The sequence below is a fragment of the Lepidothrix coronata genome, unplaced genomic scaffold (assembly GCF_001604755.1).
Source record: "Lepidothrix coronata isolate B3197 unplaced genomic scaffold, Lepidothrix_coronata-1.0 Scaffold210, whole genome shotgun sequence".
Taxonomy (NCBI): Eukaryota; Metazoa; Chordata; class Aves; order Passeriformes; family Pipridae; genus Lepidothrix; species Lepidothrix coronata.
This window is the reverse complement of record NW_016690390.1, coordinates 167,998-187,379: the sequence shown is the minus strand read 5'-3', so window position 1 is coordinate 187,379 and position 19,382 is coordinate 167,998. Positions and strand designations below refer to the sequence as shown.

At 44.9% G+C, this 19,382-nt stretch overlaps 1 protein-coding gene across 5 annotated transcripts in view; it reads right to left on the bottom strand.

The window, feature by feature from the left end:
• Positions 1 to 1,831: 1,831 nt before the first annotated feature.
• Positions 1,832 to 19,382, bottom strand: part of UNK (unkempt family zinc finger) — a 46,764-nt gene continuing 29,213 nt past the window's right edge. Inside the window, exons 9-17 of one of the 5 annotated variants that reach the window (XM_017832990.1) lie at positions 19,313 to 19,360; positions 18,223 to 18,423; positions 13,982 to 14,050; positions 13,143 to 13,317; positions 11,934 to 12,035; positions 10,238 to 10,426; positions 7,191 to 7,372; positions 6,402 to 6,659; positions 1,832 to 6,052 (exon numbers count right to left, since the gene is read on the bottom strand). In XM_017832990.1, the coding sequence (XP_017688479.1) occupies positions 5,894 to 6,052; positions 6,402 to 6,659; positions 7,191 to 7,372; positions 10,238 to 10,426; positions 11,934 to 12,035; positions 13,143 to 13,317; positions 13,982 to 14,050; positions 18,223 to 18,423; positions 19,313 to 19,360 (1,383 nt within the window). In that variant the 3' untranslated portion in view covers positions 1,832 to 5,893. The remainder of the gene's footprint in view (positions 6,053 to 6,401; positions 6,660 to 7,190; positions 7,373 to 10,237; positions 10,427 to 11,933; positions 12,036 to 13,142; positions 13,318 to 13,981; positions 14,051 to 18,222; positions 18,424 to 19,312; positions 19,361 to 19,382) is intronic. The other 4 variants (XM_017832992.1, XM_017832994.1, XM_017832991.1 and 1 more) reach the window with 4 other exon arrangements.

Sequence of the window (19,382 nt, the reverse complement as noted above, 5' to 3'; positions counted from 1 at the left end):
AGGGGGCAGGACCCCAGTGTCACCTCCAACCTCTGCCAGGGATCTGGGTCCCTCTGGAAGTGCTGGGAAGCTCTGCAGGGTGCCTCCATGTGGGATGGCCCAGTGTGACAGCAAATATGCCTGGCAGGACAGGTCGTTGTAACTATTTGCTGGGTTTTTTTGGGGCTTGTTTTAGCCGCAATTAGTACTAATTACACACCTGGAGCTCCCTCTATCTCCACCCTGCAAGGGGTGGCTGTGTTTGAGCTGCAGAGGGTCCCTGGGAGCTGCCCAGGGTATTAAAAGCATCACCCTCACGGGTGCCTGAGCAGCAGCTGCTCCCTCGGAGGGCAGAGCAGCCGCTGGGTCAGTTCAGGTCAAATCCTGGATGCGGGGGTGGGAAAAAAAAAAAAAGCTCCTTTGGTATCTGTGTGACAGACAGAGCCCACAGCAGGAGGGATTAAGGCTCCCAAGGAAGCCATTTGCTGGCTTAGATCACTCGTTTCAGTGCAGAGAAATAATATTCCAGAGACAGGTCTGGGATTGCGGAAGAATCTGTGCCGAGGGGGGTCATTTCAGCCGGGTTCAGCACCCCAAGCCTGAGCTCTGCAGCTCATTTGGAGTTGGCACCTGTTAACAACCAACCTCATGCTTTATTACAAGGCTTAACTCTACGAGGCTGTAGGTCTGAACGTGTTTTTAGCTTATTTTTTAGCTCTTTGTTTAAAAATCACTATGCTCTAACTCGCCCTGGGCTGCCACCACCCAGGTGTGTCCCAGCGAGCAGGTGCCATGGGCTGACCTCTGTTTTGAGGTTGTTTGCACTGTATTATTCAAGGTGTTTCAGCTTAATTTTTCGCTCAGCTCCAGGCAGTTGGGTGGGTCTTCTCCCACCCCTGAAGAAATTGTATCTTTTTTACAGAGGACTAATAAACCTTAATCAGGGCATCACTAACCCCATGGACCAGAGAACAGCCCAAGCATGAGAAAATATGGCTAGAAGCACAAAAAAACAGCTCCTGGTAAATGCAAGACTGAGGAGGAGGAAGAAATCATCATCCTCATCCTGGTGAAGAACCTGGCACAGACAGATTGCTGGAACACAAGAGGGGAGGGGACTGGCACTCACATTTACTGATTTTTATTGTGTTACTAATAGTCTCTAATATAAACTGGGTGATTCAGATTATTGTTGCGATTGGACTGATGGGAAGTGGTTGACACATCTTTGAAGCACTAATTAGACCCAAACTAAAAGGTAATTCCTGGATCCATAGGTAAGGCATGTTCTTTTTGGTGCCAACACACGAAACTCTTGTTTGTATCTGCTGCGCAGGCACAGAGGTACTGGCTCACCTCTGCCCAGCCTGGCTCTTCCAGGACAGAAATCCACGTCCAGTTCAAGAATCTGGGTGATAAAACCACTCTTTTTTTGTGGTTTTGCCATTTCAGGGGTCTCTGACCAACCTACCTGCACCCCACAGCACCTCGATGAGAAAGGTGAAAGGTAACCCCCTGAAAAAGGGGCTTGATCCAGAAGGGAGCTCAGGGAGAAATTAACTCTTGGTTGTGTGAAAGGGAAAAGGCAAAACTGGCCATGGATCTGCTGTTTTGAGGGCTCCACAGCCCAGACTTCCCCGCCCTCCCCAGACCCACCTGGGCAGGCACGCACACACACGCACACACCGCTTTGGTTTATAATTTTTTTTTTCTTAGCAAAAAAATAAAAATTTATTGTCCTCTAAAAAAAAAAAAAAAAATCCATCCTGCCCTTGGAAACTGTGACACAGATTGAGTTCTTTCCAGCCCCACATGCAAAATTCACTCTGCCAAGAAAAGAGTCTAAACCAGGTTTCCGACAGCCAAAACACATATTTACAGAGTACGAGAGAACGACAGCTGAAATCACAGTTCTATACATGGAATCAACAACACGTTTTACACCACTGATCACCATTCTGCCAACTTCTACACGGACTAGGGGCGCTTCTGCCCAGTGCCCTTCCTCCTGGGGAAAGCAGGGAAGGGACTGGGCAAGAATTGCCACCAGAAATACTGCAGTGTGTATTATTATTATTTTTTTTAAAACGTATACTGTATTTATTTTGTTTTAACATTGGAAGCTACGGAGTGGGGAAGCCCCAGAAATCTCTCCGATGCAGTCACTACTTTGCAGGAATATTTCACCTTTAAAATACTAGGTTTTACATCAGTAACATCTATTTTGCTGTTGGCCATCACTCCAAGGATTATTACAACTCTGGAGGAAAACACTGGTAATATTCTTCCTTCTCAGATGGGGGAAAAGGAGGAAGAGAGGAGGTTTGGAGGCTGGTGGAACAGCAATGGATGACTCAGTCCATTCAGTGTTATGGGCTTCCTCCCAGGGTAAGGAATTCTCTTCATTGTCTCAGCTGCACAAGCCTTGCAAGTGGCTCAGGTTCAGCTTCAGAGATGTACAGAAAGTGTAAAACCCTTCAGCAGGGGATCAGCTGCACTGACCCCCCCAGGGGTGGGGACCTGCTTAAGGAAATGTGCTCCAGCTCCGAGACCTTTCCCAGGTCCCTCCTGTGTCACCGGGTCTTTGCCACTGCTGGTACATGGCTACAGCATCTAAGGCTGGAGATGAGCTAAAAGTGCTCCTGTTAGCCCAAAATGATAAAATCCTTCAGCTCCAGCCTTGCTTTTTGCTCTCCATCTACCCAGCATAGTGTTGTCCTAAGCCAGCTGTTCTAGACTGGTTTTCCATAATAATGTAAAAATTTATTGACCTTTAGGATACTGTGGTTTCACAACACAACCACAACTCCCTTCCCCCCAGCTCTTAATTCAGAAGTGCCCGACCTGCACCATTAGTCACAGAGGTTCAACACTTCTGAAGCTCCCAAAAATCGGGGGAGGAAAATGTCATTATCCAATAAGGAGTCTGTGTGAGGAGGCAGGACCCAGACGTGGTCAGGGCTGGGCTGCTCCTCAGGGAGCCTCGTGGACCCAAACTTCGTTTTGAAGCCCCCTCAGTTCTGACCTGTTACTGTGTGTCCTGTAAAGGGAGTTCCTGCTTCAGAAGGAAGCCTGACAGTACGTGACAGGGGCTGCACTTATTAGCACCAGGTTTATTTCTGCTCTTTTCACACCATACAGAAGCTGATCACAGACTCTTAAGCCTTAACTGCAGTGCTGTGATTATGGTTTGTCCTTCCTGCCTAGGGCAGGCAGCAAAAACTGCTGGAGTGGGTCAGGAATGCTGCCCCTTCCCCCTGCTCTCACCTCATTTGGTTTGGAAATTGTCATAAAAGTGGCCCCCCAGAACATTCACAAAATATGCAAAGATGAAGTTCTCTTTTCCATCTGATGCTTAAGAAAATAAATTCACATTTCAGATATTCCTTTTTCATTTTTTTTTTTAAAGCAGCAAACAAATTAATAAAAACCTAAATTTAGGAAGTGTTGCTTCAAGAACCAGAGGAAAGTGAGAAACAGTCTATGTGCTTGTGCAAAGAGAGTGTTAAGAGGTTGGGGTGGGGGCAAGGGAAGGGTCGAGTGCTAATTCCTTCAGGCTGTTCTGCCATGAGTGCAGTGTGGCAATGGAAAGTCAAAATTTAAGGGCCACAAACAGGTGAAATTTTGAATTCTTTGGTCCTTCAGTATAAATTTTAAAACAGAGAAACTGTTTTACTCAAAAGGGAAAAACATATTTTCTCTGGCCTGGAATTTTCCTTGTACCCCCTCCCTGCCTAAGCAAATGCACCCCATGGAAACTGGGGGCAAACAGCTCTTCCCCCTCAACCCCCCAGCCCTGCATCACCCCGTGACTGGAATTCCCATGGACACAGCCCCGAGGTGCCACCAGGGGACAAATTCCAGCTGAAGGGACAAGTGAAGAGCCCCTGTGGGAATTGTTGCAGTCACAGGGCTGGTGCTGGACAGATCTGAAAACAGAGGGTTGGCCAAAGGCAGCATCACCCTGAGCAGCCCCTGGGGAGGCAGAGGAGCAGAAAAACCCCCACGCTCATAAAAAGTGTTACAAACCATAGCCAAAACGGGCTGATCAGCTCTGCTGCTTATAAATATTAAAGTCCTGATTCAAGAGTTTATTTCCTATGATTTAAGTTAGTTACAAAAAAAACTTTTTAGTAAATTTTTTATCTTAATTGGGCTTTTTTCCTCCTCCCCCCCACTTTTAATTTTTTTTTTTTATTTTTTGTTTTTCCTAAAAAAAAGAGAAATGTTCACGTATTTTAATAAAAGGTCTTTCCTTAAGATCAGACCAAGGCAGATGTGCTGCCCCATGGCACAGACATTCAAAGGCTATAACCAAACAACATAGCCACAATAGTCACTCAACAGTGTCTCTCCATTAAAAAAAAATTTAAAAAAAATGATGCTAGTTACAATAAAATACACATGGAAAAAAAAAAAGCATTTTTACCAAAAAACCCAAAAACAAGTTAATGGGAAAACATAAAAAAGAACTACACAGAGCTGCACTTAAGAGATCATCTGGGAATGCATATTAACCCCTTCCACGGAGAGGAAAGGTGGAATTACGGAAGCAAACCTAATTATGTGTTTGTATTAAATATGAAGCTTTCTGAGAGGCTCTGGTAAAAATTCAGTTTTCCTACAATAGTGGGCTGCTGGAGGTTCCAGTGCTTTTCCAGGTCAGGGAGGGGCAGCACGGGAGCATCCCTGTGCAAAATAAAAACGTTTAGTCCAACTGAGTGGCCTTTTGGTTGAGATCCCAGCAGGTTACTGCAATCCACCTGATGTGAAAATCCAATGGACACACTGGTAAGGAAAAAAAAAAATCACAGGAAAGCTCAGCTGCTGGACAGGAAAAGGTGGTGGCATTTCCCCGTCCTGCTGGACTTTCTGTCACCACACACACCTCTAACACGAGGCTTTCTGAAGCCAGCAGTCCACAAACCAACCTTGAGTTGCTGACACAGGCAACATCAACTCAGCCTACCTGGAATTGTTTCATGCACTTCAGCAGTGACTACAAATCAGGTCCCCGTGGCTAAAACAAAACTGATCTGGTCTGAAACAGTAAAAAACCTCTAGACAGCCACCAGACAAAGGGGTGCCTGGAGAGAACTAACCTCTGCATCCAAATTTCCTTCATAAAGGGCTTTAGCTGACCCAAGGGCAATACTTTTAAGGCTGCTCAGACCTGGAACATGTTGGCTGTATCAGCAATGAACACCAGTCACTGAATTTTGGGGCTTGGCTTGCTCTAGGTCCAATAGAATTATTTTTTTTTTCCCTCTTTTCTTCTTTTCATACAAATATACAAAGAGCGTAAAAAAATTTAAAAAGTGAACTTTGCTGCTTAAATGACAGACAAAGTTCCTGCACATTCAGAGATGGGCAACGTGAGGCCCACCAGGCAGAGCTTCCATCAGGGAGGACGGCTTTAACCAAGCTGGGTCAGTGAAAGAGCAGGGGGACCGAAGGCATGAACAAGTCATTTCAATCCACCTCGATCCTCCCCGTGATCTCAACTCTTCCTCTGGAAAGCACATGGAAGCCCCTCTTGCCCACTCTAAGTCCTTCTGGAAATAGTCAAAAATTTGTTATCACCTAAATAGAAAAGAGGAGAAACACAGACTCTTTGCAAATGGCCCTTTGATCTGTATTAAAAACAGCTCTCAAAGTTCATCAAGAGTTAGAATTAGTGGGGCACGGGTGAGGGGCAGTTTAGATACGGGATGTAAAATATTAAAAAGTGCTCTGCAACTAATTTTTTGTTTCATGTGTGTATGTGCCTGCGTGTGCATATCCCTACACATGCACACACACGCACATACACACACATATATACATATATATATATACACATACATATATATGTACGTATGTATAAAGTTAAAAAGTTCTATACGATATGATTAGAACAAGTGTCCTTGGAAGGTCACGACTGGAGAGAGTGGGGCCTGTTGGGATGGCAGATGGGGCACTCGCCCCCCTCCTCGGCGCAGGTTTCACACAGCACTGCGTGTTGGCACGGTAACACCACCCGGTTCTCCTTCTGACACTTAAGGCATTTCACTGACTGCATCTGAAATACCGCCTGCAAGAGAGGGGGACAGGGCACAGCGTCAGCAAAGGGGGCTGCAGGGTTCGGGGGACAGCAGGGAAGGACTTGCAGCTGCCCATCCCCTGAAGCAAAAGTGAAGAAGCACGGCAGGATGCCTTTTAGGAGGTTTGGGATCAGCACAGCAGCTTTGATTGACTCAAACTCTGTACATCAGGCATAAAGGTGGAGGCATTTTCCTGTAAGCTGGCTAAAACTCACTGTGGTTACATAACCTGGAAGTGCTCTGAAGGGCTCCTGATTTCTGGCTACGTTAAAGATAAGGGGAAAAGCTGAGATGTGTGGGAGCACAGGGAGCAGAGCCCTGCAAACCCCTGGCACTCACCTTGTCGACCTTCTCCAGGTTTGCCCGCAGCTGTTTCTGAAGGGTGTAAAGCGACGAGAGCGAGAGCGTCTCCAGGTCAGAGAAGGAGCGCAGGAACTGTGGGTCCTGGCCTGTGTGGATCCTCTCCAGCTCCTCCTGCAGTTTCTTCACTTGCAGCTCCAAGGCTTCCCTCTGCTCCCGGGCCAGTTCACATTCCATGTTAGCCGTGTTGGCGCGATCATTTGCTTCCTCTGCCTCCTTTTTCCAAGCATCACAAGCCTACGAGTTCCAACAAAGAGGGTAAAAGAAGCACCCTGAAAACTCAGTCTCCCAAGAGAATTCCAGGCAAAAGAATCCACTTCCATACACTTCTCACCAGTTCTGTCCAATCTGCCCTGCTCCCAAATTCTGAAACATGTCTGGAGCTTTGCTTCAAGGCTCTGCTCATTCCAGACATCCCATCTGGTTGGGCTGTGGTTCTACACATCTGGCTCACACCGTTCAGGGGATGAACTTTGCATGCTGGCAAATTACCATGGATCAAAGTCAACTGGCAGGTCTGAGACACTGTCAAGTGCCTCAGTGCATCTGTTATGACACCTGGCCTTGCACTGCCAGCACCTGAACCACATCAGGCACGGTGATTCAGCCCCCCTTTCCAAGGGATGGGAAAGAAGAAGAATGCTGAAGAGAACCTGTAAAACCTACAGCTCTATCCATCACCTCAGTGCCTGGAGGACTCCTGTTGAAAGGCTGACACCCTCCTACTCTATACTCCCTAATCCCTGTTCCCAGGAGTTGCCCAAGTACCTGTTTGGCTTGTTTCCAAGACTCTTCCCACTGCTTTATTGTGCCGTTGGCCTCATCCAGTTCTTGTCGTAGCCGTGCCAGCTCCGCAGCACCTGGACCTGACAGAAATGCAGGTGAGGTACTGGGCGAAAAACTCCCCGAAGCAAAGTGTTCCCATATGCTGCTGTTCATCCCATTTAAACCTGTTTCACAGGGAAATAGAGAGGGTTATGTCACAGGTGCTGGCAATTTCCCCATTTCCTCCCTACCCCTGTGAAATCCAGGATTCAAAAACGTGTCAACAGGATAAAAAGTTCATCTTAAGAATCAGTTTCATCCCCAGGACCCCGGAGTCCATCACAGAGGAACTTTATAGGGGAATTTCACACCATTAAGCCTCATCTTTAGTGGAGGACCCACGATACTGAGTGGAGGCAACTCTTGAATCAGACTGCTTTTAGAAGCATCGATTTTACAGCAGAGCTGACGATCAGCTGGAATCCCCCTTCTCACAGGAGAACCCCTGACCTGCTACTACATTCCCACTTTTCCATGCAGCACAGCCACCACAGTTGGTTCACACAGCCCAGGTGGTGCTTCCTCTCACACTGCACCCTAAGAAACTTCTGCTTTTGGCTCCTCAGTCTGGGGCTTAGAAAAGGAGTCTCACTTGCAAACAGTGGCAAGAAAATGCTCCAAGTCATCACTGTTTCCACGTGCAAAAAACAGAACTAACTGGAAAATCCTGTTTATAAAAAGGTAGAGAGACAACAGTATCTACATCAGCTTCATTCTCAGCAGAGTTCTAGCACAGAGCTAGTGAACAGCACCAGAGAAGACTGACTAACCACCTCCCTATTTTAGCTTGTTCAAATAAATGCCCTTTTCAGGAAGAAATTCAAGGTTTAGGAGACAAAGCAGTGGGAAAACAGGAGTAGACAAAACTAGCCATTTTTCCACTGAGTCCAATGTTTGTACTCTTTTAATAACAAAAATGTTTTCACTTAAATGAATTACCCACACCTTCTACTCAGGGGAGAACTAGTAGGAAAAGGTAATATTGAGACAGAGTGTGGACTCTTACCCACACAGTTTGCTCCAGTCTGATGTGGGAATCATTTTCATGCTATGGTGCTCACCACTGGCTGTGAACATTCCTAAATTAAGTTGCAAGTGATAATTCTGATCTTAGAGCAGCTGAACTTTGTCTGCAAGTAAGCCCTGGAGCCAATGGCCTCTCACCAAGGTCTAACCCACCACCACCGACTTCCCATTTAGTACCAGCCAAAACACAAATAGTTACAAAAATGCAGTTGAAAAATAGTAACTTGTCTTCACCAAGGGTTCAAGGCACATTAACAACTCATTTAGCAGAGCAGCAAAGGATCTTTGCTGGCTCAGGCCACTTACCAGAGATCATTTCAGCTGCTCTGAAGGGTGCTCAGTCAAAAGCAAGAAGTTTTAATGGAACCCTGACTCACATTCTGTTTTTTAAACTTCAGTTTTCTTGAATGGGAATCTAGCACTAAATGGGATGCTGGCAAGCCACAAATTCTGCCATAATGCTGATCAAGCTGATCTTGCAATTTGTTTTTACTCTCTCTTTCCACCTGCTGTTCTCATTTCACATCTGAAGTCTCAAGCCTCTTTGGTCAGGAATGCCTTCTCTGTGCATTTTGCATCAGCACAGTGGAAACCAGCCCAGGACTAGGTGTTTTTCACTCAATTGCAATACAAAAAAAATAATAACTACACACTCTACACGTTACTTATGTGCATTCAGTAATTTACATGGAACAGACAGATTCCAGATTGCCAACTGCTAGGTAACTATTTATATATTTTCTCAAAACCTCACCAACAGGTATTTCAGGAAAATATCTAACCTTTTTCTTATAAATAAATTATTAAAATGCATTTGTGAATCTCCTGCATTTTTTTTTTGGCTTTTCATTTGCATAAATACATAGTCAAGACAAAATATAACTCTTATTTCTTCTGAAATTAAAAACAGGCCTTATCAGCAATTTTTCTTTTCCTTACTAAAACGGGGACAAACAGCCAGCCTCATACCTAATTAATAGCTGAGATGCCCTCTGATGTCTCTTACTACAGTAATTGTAAAAGCTGCTAAAGCCAAACAAACAGCAATGACAAGCATGGAAACATGGGTTTGGGCTGTGCAAACACGGGATGCAGTTACACAGATAAGTGCATGCTGAAATAGATTACAAAAGCATGTAATCGTTTTATTAGGTTAAGCTGAATATTAAAGATTAAAGTGTATCTCAAATTTGAAGAGGCATTTATGTCTAGCATCAATAGAGAGAATTAATATTTACTGTTATTAACAGAAATGAGCGGAACTGGTGTCACTGTAGCCTGGAGCCCAAACAGTTTTATTTCTCATGGCAACCCTGTGTCTTGATAACAAAATAGTTTGTCCCCTCAGTTCCCAGTTCTTCCTGATACAGCTGAAGCTCCAAAGCACTTTCTCCTCCCTTCACTCCCTCATACAGGAAAGAGATTCTCAAGGGGGGGAAGGAGCCAAGGGGACAAAGCTGGAAAATTAACTTTTTAGAAAGTCCACACTGCAAAACTGGTGCAGAGCATCAAACAGAAAAATTACAATGCCCTAAGCCTGCTCTAGAGCTTCCAGAGCCAACCTGATCCACAAGCAGCCCCAAAGGCAAACTGCAATCCCCACCTTAACTAAGCAAAGCTGAGGACCCAGCTCTGAGTTTTATATGAAGTCTCAGCACAGAACTGCTGTCAGGAAAAGGCAGAGATCTTTTCCCTGAAAGGCATCATCAGAGCAAGTCAATTAACCTATCTGCCCCTTTCTCTCAGCCTAGAAACACAGAAAGTAGAGGGAATTGCTCCCTTGCTCACAAGGTATTAGCTGATTTTTCATAAAGCAGCTCCTAGTACCATTGCTGTTCTCATGGGAAGAAGAGATACAAATGACAGCAGTGAAATAACACATTAAAATTAAAGCTAACTTAAAAGAAAATACTTACATGGCACAGACAGGCATGTACATGGGGACACACACACTGTGCATTTACCTAATGATCCATGAGAAGCTGATGTCCCCAGGAACGTGTTTTCTGATTGGCTTAAGTGTCCCTGGGGCTGATGGAGGAAATGCGATGAGAGGCTGACCGGTGGAGAAGGAGAGGCAGAGTGAAAGGAGGCAGAGCTTCCAAGGGACCCGGGGATATTTACAGGAGCAGAACTTTGCAGCAAACTCCCACCTGGACAAAGAACACACAGAGAGGATGGCTATGTATGACCATGAGGTGTGGGCACAGGGCAGGAGTTCAGAGCAGAAGGCGGTAGGTTCCCTTTCTCCTCCCTAAGCCCCTCGGGATTCCCTCCACTTCTCCTCATGTTTTATTCCCCTCTTTTAGAGGGGCCTTTAAGAGGAGCACTGAAGCTGCCATCCCATGACCCACGTAGGTTAAGACCCTCCAGGATTCAATGGATCATTCTTTTACTGGCCAAAGCAACAGAAGGTTTCCTGAGCAGAGTTCAGTCCCTGTCAGCCTAGAGAAGATGAATTTGGTAAAACACTCTGTCACGAAAAATTCACTGCTAAAACATGTGTCTCTGCCTCTAATGCTTCCAAACAACCTGTAATGAGAAGACTGTCATGCCAGGTGAAGTCATGATCTTAACCACTAAAACTCAGTGCCTAGCTTTAGGTGGTTCAGATATACCTGAGTGCCTGGATCTATCAGTAATAAAAAAACCAAATAAAGGAAAGCCTAAGCTCAAAAGACATCAACTTCCCTTACACTGCAGGTTAGTCTGCCTGCCACACAGATTAAGGGAGGTCTGAGCCCTGCTCCCTTCTCAGAAGATCACTAGGTAACACCAAACCTGATGGGAACAGAAGGAGAAGGAGGATCCCTAAGGCACTGCAGATGGGGAGCAGCAGAAGCAGGGCTGGCAGCAGAAGGTACAGTAAACTCTCTGACCAGGCTCTAACCTTTGGCAAGGAAGTGGAAGTGATATTCTCTAGAGCTCTTTCCACAGCTCCCTTCCTACCTCTACAGCTCCAGGCAGTGCAGCTCCCTTGGAAACCTTCAGACAACCAGAGTTTGCTCCCGTTCAAACACTTGCTTTACACAGCAAGGGTGGCCAGAAACTACAACCACTTCCAAAAAGTTATGAGATGTTTCGTTTTTCCCTGGACACCCATCAGAGACAGGCAGAAGAGGCCTTAGCCTACCTCCACGTATCAAAATGAGACAGACAGTACAGGAATCAAATCAGCAGACCATGACGACACTCTGTGACAGATGGATGGCATTACCAGGTCAGTGAGTTTCCTCTTACAGCTAGGGAGAACTTTCTGCTTAAGATGCAAATTGTTATGCTTTGGTTTTTAAATTTATCAGATGCCTTCTAGAGTCCACTTACACACTCAAAAAAAAAAAAAAAAAAAAAAAAAAAAAAAAAAAAAAAAAAAAAAAAAAAAAAAAANAAAAAAAGAAAAAAAATCAAGCAAGTCCCATTCAGTCTCAAGAAACATCCCCAAGACATCTGGGCCCAATGGCAACAACTCAGCTCTGCTAGTCAGTAAGGACAAGCTCTCACTTCAAAGATGCTCAGGGGTTGCCAGAGTTTGTTATAATTGCTGCTTTAACCAATGTTATTTTGGGACTGGTTTTAGAGCTTGGTTGGGCTGGCTCCACTGAGGTGACTGGGCAACACTGCTTGGCAGAAGATAAAGAAAGCTCTGTTGCTTTCATGTACCTATCATGATGCCACTCGTGTGGGGCACTGTGCTGCTGTCAAATGTCTTCTCCAGGGCAGCCACTCCGAATTCATTCAGGTCCAGGTCATCCAAGGCAGACTCTGCCAGACACAGAGGTACCAATTATGTTATAAAGGACCAACAACTTCAAGAGATAGGATGGCCCAAAGAGCCTACATGCAGAGGAGCCTGCACTCTCTATTTGTCAGGGCCCTACTCTACGCCCTGTTCTGAGACTGTTTGGCAGAAGAGTCATGGGCAGCTTTTCAATTCAGGTTCTTTTACCTGATCTGATTTCTTTTTGTCTCAAAGTATTCCCAAATGTTTTATGAAAACAAAAATCCGATGAAATAACAGCAGATCCCATAAGCCTTCCCCAAACTGCTCTCCTAAATCTGTCTCTAATATGCAGGAACACTGGCTTATGGAATGTCTGGGTCTGGCTTGTGCTTTGTCCCTACCTTCCCAAAAAGTAGAAGGGAACACTGAAAAACATCTCTGAGGTTCAAAGATAGGGTAAAATAAAGCTTATTAATGCCTGCAAGTGTTATATCTGTTTGAACATGCCTCATCACTAATGATGATCAATATAATTCCATCCCACACATGCCCACTCATTTCTATTATTATTTTTATCAAATTAATGAGATCACCTCAGAAATGCTATATTTAATTAAAAAAAAATGAAAAAAAGAAAAAAGAAAAACAGGTGACCAAAAAGCCTGTACCTATCTAAGAGTGACTCCACTCTCTGGATTCTCATGTTTTCCTTTTTCTTTCAGCCTCTGTCCTACACTCTGTGAAGGGCAAGTCCTTACAATCCACCTGGAGGCAGCCCTGGCTATAAAACTGTCATTTAGAACATAAGGGATTGTAACTGTGGAAAAATGCCCCTGTGATTTCCTGCCTAGTCCAAGACCTCTTTGTCACTTTGACAAACCTAAAACTAAGGCCCTTTACAACCATGTGACATTCTGAGCAAGTGGCTCAGAGGCCTTCAGTTGGTCCCGTGGGTGAATTTCATCCATAATGACCTGCAGAAAACATCAGATGTGTCACAGTCACAGAACAAGCCTCAGGAATCTGCCAGCACTGACAGAGACGGAAAACTGGAGGTCACTGGAACACCCATGATATTCCAGCTCTCATACCTGGCAATCCATGTCTGAGGAAGCCCTACCAGCACGAGTAAAAAAAAGCAAAGTTACCTATGACAGACTCAACGGTGTCACTGGTTGGGTAGAAGGGAAGGGCATTGGCATTCATGCCTGGAATGCTGCTGGTGCCAGCAGGGCTCGGGGGTGTTGCAGCCAGACTGGAGGTGATACTAGAGGAGATGCTGGATGTCAGCGGGCTCCCCACTGGGAGAATACCCAGAATGTCCTGAAACAAGAGTTTGAGAAGGGAAAGAGGAAGGACATAAAACATCTTTACAGAAGAACCCCTTCAGAAACATGCAGGAATGAGCCACAGATCAGCAGCAAACCTGTTTCCTGCCTGCTTCCAACCTGACAGATGGCTACTGCTACTACTGGGCTGGGGGTGGGGAGAGATTAACAGCTTTTCTTTAATTTCTGTCGACTGGTCTCCATTCCATGTCCCTCCCCCAGTATTCTAAACATCTTTCAGGCTGCCCCAGAATTAACTCCTGTGACCCACAGGTTGCATGCAATCACAGCCATGGGCCACACAATCACTCACTCAGTTCAGCACACGACTTAGAACCTGATATTAAATTCCCTTTGCCAAATCCTTGAACTCAGATGACTCCAGAGATCCATTCCAGCTCAATTTTCTGTAATTTGAAGACTCTCTCCAGCACAGTCCAGCCCTATGAATCCATCCTGAATTCATTCAGGTCTAACTACCGACAAATAACACCTCCAGCAAATCATCCCATCCTGATAAAGTAATCCCTCCAGCTGAGCATCCCTAATGGTGTCTGGACTGTTATTTACTCCCTGCAGAGCTGTCTGGATCCACAGAGATTTCTCAGTGGTGGTGGAAGCACTGAGCTGAGTTCAGAGCCCTGCTGGCAGTACCATACCTGTTTAGGCTGTAACAAAGGTTGCTCCTGGGTCCTGTGTTCCAGTGAGTGGGACTTCATTTTTGCTTGCTGCAGTAAAGAAACAAAACAAAAGATAAGCAGGGGGATTATTTAGCAAAATTTGAAATGGGAAACACAGTCCACTCCTCTCTCGGTCTGCTCAAGGCACTAGAGAATTTGGAGAGAGGGAAAGCACAGCAAACTGAAAACGCTCCAAGTAATTTATGCTTTCTGTACACCAAGATATCACCCCTAGAGTTATGTAAAGACTTGTCACAGTGACATTTGCCTTCAGTGCTGCTCTAAGTCCCCTGCTACCACAAAGCACATCCTAAGAACCAAGATCAAAAATGAATTATTTTGCCTTGCTATAACTAACTCATCAGCCCTACTAGCATCTAAAAGTCAGAAAGGGCCAGAAATGGTGGGAGGCATACTACATTTTTAAATTATGTAAATATTTTTCAGTTTGGGGAAAATAAAGTCTGTATATTACGTTTTTGCTCAAGCTCTTCCAGCTCCCAGCTAGGACTGCAAAGCAAAATACAGAGATAACTAATCAACTTTCAAAAAAAATCATTAAAACTGATTTTATAAAAAATCCTTCCCCCATCCATTAACATGAGAGCTCAAAGCTATAAAACGTAAGTGAGGTTAAGACTGTCTGGAATTGCAAAAGTTCACAATGCCAACATACACTTAGAATTCCACTACCCAGCCTAAAAATTCAGTTTAAGGACCTTCCAGCACTATATCCTTAATGGATATCAATTCTCTTGCCTTGCAACATCAGTCAATTCTGATGGAACTCAGCTGGGAAGGAAGTGGCCTCAGGAGCCCGTCAGTGTGTAACAGTCTGTCTGCAGACCTTGCTCCCTTCCTCCCGTGCTGTGACACGGCACAGGGAGATCAATCACAGCCTCTGGGCACAGAGAGGGAGCAAAAAAGGTACCGAGAGTCAGTGCTGCTTGTTTACTCCCTCTCCAGCCTCCCCAGTCTGAAACACAGACATATTCCAGGCATAAAGTGCACACGATGGTTTTTATCCCAAATGCAGGCAAGGCACCATCTCTGCAGGGAGATGTGCAACAGCAGCACACGAGACACCCCGCTGAAGTGATATGCCTTGACTTCTTGGCTTAAACAGTCTCATGACAAAGATAAATGATTGCTGGAGAGGGATGACATAACCAGACAGGCGAAAGAGCAGCGGAAGAATTCATCCCTTGGTTTTACTTCATTAAATCATTTTCCCTGCTCAGCTGTACGCCTGTGGGCAGATGGGGAGGTCAAAGCCTGGCAGCCAGGCAGTTGAGATATGGACACAAAGATCCTTCTGCAGTGGGTACCACTCTCTCACGCCTCCCTGAACAACATGCAGTGTGTTTACACACAGCAGAACTGCCACTGAACCCATCACGGGCTTGTTCCCCTTTGTGAGCGGGAGCTGCGTTACGTGAGTGCATCTGTGTGTGTCTGATAACACGCCTGCTACATTATCCCACACATCCCTGCCCCCCCGACACTCCTCTGAACACAAAATGTGCTATCACAGACGTCACAGCTGAAGGGAAGGCACTTACACAGCCGTGCCCCCACTGAGAGGCTTCCTGCCAACGTAGGGAGTTTGCTCTGCTGCAGTTTAGTCGTACTAGAAGGGGTTTTTTTCCTTTAAGGAGGGGAAAAGTGAACCCATTTCCACGTTAGTCCCAATTCCCACTGCCTTGAATTCACAAAACATGAGCAAACCAAATGTCACCACTAAGCCAGTCTCCTTTAGCTCTGAATAACATTAGAAAGGGCATACATCGAGACAAAAATTCAAAGGACAGGCTGAAATTCTCTAGCTCACTCTGCTGCAGTCAGGGAAGAGGGGAAGGGACATAAATTATGAGTGAAACTAAATGTTTTCTGACCAGCATGGAACAAACCTACTGTGCTGTGTGTCAGGACTTGGGAACACCTCCTGGTCGTGGCATTCAAGTCCTTCCAGTGCAGCCAGCATTTTTCCAGCTTGCTAAATCTTTTGGGACTGGGGAAAAGTATTTTTAGCTTTAACTGCTGGCTCAGCCTTACCACAAACTATGTGGAATCTATTAAGACAGAAGGTGTATTTTTCATTCTAATAAGATAGAAACTATTTGTACTAATTCTACAGAGGAAAAATGACAAGCCCATTGCAGAGCTGAGCCAGAGCGACTCCAACGTTTTTATATAGGAGTTGACAAAGTTAAATGCCTAATTAGTGGTCCAATTTACAGGGTACATGAGAATCTCTGGTGCCCACTGCAGCCAAAGGGAATTACAGAAGAATTTAAAAAGTAAGTAATTACAGATTAAAATAAAATTAAATCAGGACATTTATGAGACACCTAATTTTGTCTGTAGAAGGCTAGCATAAGGCAATTGTGATTACTTCTGTCTATACCTTAATAGCTATTTATTCCAGTCATTTAACACAGGTTTTGCTTAATTAAAGCCACATAATTAAGAAGCTATGTGAATAAAGCATCTTTGTAGCACAGATTCAACTTCAGATATAAATGCTCATCCTCTGGCCCTCCTTTTAAAAGTCCTATTCATGCTCCAACCCCTTTCTCCTTGGCTTAGGCTTGCTGCCCATTTTCTCCAAAGCAGGGCCTCCCTGGCACTCTGCCTCTGCTGGCAGCAGACAGGGGTTCTCTCAGTCCTTCAGCTCTGGGTTCACTCCTCCTTTGCAGCAGAGGCCACAGAGAACGAGGACATGCTTTTTCTTTTGTTTCTAAACAACTGTTACAAGCTGCTGTGCCCATGAGAAGTGCCAGGATCACAGCATGGTCTGCTCTTTACCCCCAAAGACGTGTTGCATCAATTTGCAGTTTTCTAAGCCACATCCCCGTTAAGCCAGACAATGGAAGCATTTATAAGAGAGCACACATGCATATAGCTTAATCTGGATTTGTCACTGCATCATTTTAATTAGACTAAACAGTGTTCAAGACTTGGTCCTACTGCAAAGCTTGGTCATATTTTCCCAAAGCTGTAAAAATAAATAAAACAAACCCCATGGAGTCTGCTTCTAAATTCAACTACTTTATGCAAGATCTTGTCTGGACGGGATATTTCCACTGTTTTCTCACAGCAGTGCAATACAGAAGCAGCAGTACAGACTCATTAAGGCTGACTTTTTTAATGGCACAGACAAGAGCTTAAACGTAGCGAGGCTGAAAGCAGCTCTTCTTGTCATCTCTGTTCTCAGGCAACACAGACCTGGTATTCTTATTCCTTTTTATATTTTTTTTTCAAAAGAACTTGGGAGATATTTTTGCAGGCACCTCCTCATGCAAGTAGCTACTCCCTTCCCCCTAAATCGAGATGTTGTTCTATTACAATTACAAACCCAGTGAGACATAAAACCTGAGACCGGAGCTCTGGGTTGGGCTCAGGTTGGAAGGGACAGTGCAGAGAAACTATTCATTGTAACATCAAGAAAGCAAATTCACACTAAGAAGCTCATGTGTGGCAAAGAGATGGAAGAGACTGTTGCAGGCCTAGGGAGCACTATGAATAAGGCATGACACCAGGAAGAAGACTGGGGAAGCAGCAAGGCGAGACTGGGATATCCAAAAGGGATAAGAGGGAATGTCATTAAAAGATATGGATTGGGTAAGATTCAGAGGAGTCTTCAAATGAGAATGAGGAATTGAAATTTAATACAGAAGCCACAGGAGAGAGTCAAGGATCGGAATGATAGGGCCAGAGAGTAAAGACACAACTAACATGACATTTTTAATACACCAGAGAAAGAACAGTGAAAACAGAAGGCAAACCAAGTCATAGAGGTCAAGGTAAGAGTCTGGAGTGGGAACAGAGAAGGAAGGATGAGACAATGAGACAATACAGCAAAAGAAACAGCAACTCTTGGCAAGGAACTAAATATGGAAAAAGAAAGACCAAGAAGTGATGTGAGAAGCTACCGAGGGTCAACACAGGACAGGAGTTGTGAGGGGTTGGGAAAACAAGCAGCAGCTCCACTTCCACAAAACAGAGTGTGTGATGGCAGCAAGGCAGACAAGAATGGATGTAAGATGAAAGGGGCTGGAAGGGAGGCTGAAAGCAACAGCAGAGATCTGGAAATGCACAGGAGAACAGTGCTTCCCCACTTCTGTTCCATCAAAAATAAAAACACAATCAAGCTAGACTGGGCAATCTCTCATTCTTCCTCATCCCCCCAGCTCTTCCAGCCAATATTCCCTACTAACCTGGCATTTGAAACTCTTCAAATACTCGGCCCCCACCTGATCTTCTCGCTCAAACCCCGGTGCCTTCTTGTAGCTGCCGGCTGCTGTTACTGAGTCTGGAGGAAAACCAATGGTCTCCAAGCTGTGGGGCTTTCCAATGGCACCGGGAGGAGACCCACATATATTAGATGGGCTTCCAAGACTGCTGTTCCTACAAAGAATCTAACAGAAGGAACAAGTGTCAGGAAAGTACAGCCAGCCAGGAGCAATGACATGAAGGGGAGAGGCACCCCATGGAAGGGCTCAATTCACTTCACTGTTTGCAGACCGATTACACTGACAGTCAACAAAACTACACAAGCTTTCAGTAAACAGTAATTAAAAAAACAGGGAAAAGCTCCACTGGATTTTTACAGTCCCACAATTATGGTTTTACTGTCGCTCCTTTGGAGTGCAGTCTTGTAAAATCCAACCTACAGCTCTAGTGACATTTATCCTTTTTGAAGCCTCAGATGTGACTGATCCAAGTTTCCAACCTGACCATAACTCTATTCTCTTTCCTTAGGCTACAGTGGATCCTGTCTGACTCTGGGTAGTAGTGTGGAACCTGGAAAGGTGCTTTGGCAGTCAGAACAACCAAACATATCTGAGCTATTGTGTAATACTGTATTTTTTGCTTTCCAGTTGGAAATCTGAAAGCTTTAATGCAGACATTAAAGCTGTATCAACAGCTGCATTAAAAAAAACCTCAATGATTTCCAACAGTTCCATTCTTTGGACTAATACCAGGGACCACAATCACATGCAATAAGGCTAGTTTTGCACTGTAGATGAAGCCACAGACAGCAGTAAGATGAGCTTTAGAGAATGTGTCCACCTGGATCAATGCAAATATCCCATTTCTCTGGGACAAAAAACCATTCACCTGCACTGACAAGCATGACTGTGCTCCAGACATCACAGATTCAAATGTGGCACAGTCTGGGCTGGCATTAGGGGAAGAAAAAAAAAAAAAAGAAAAAAAAAGGAGCAGCCTACAATGTTTTGGGTTTATTTTTATCCAGACATTCTGCTGTCCACGCTTCCCTACAGTCGCAAAGATACTACTCACTGTGGTGGAGGTGGGGCTAGTTGGCAGAGTTCCTGATTTATTCCACACCTACAGTACAAATACAAAACAG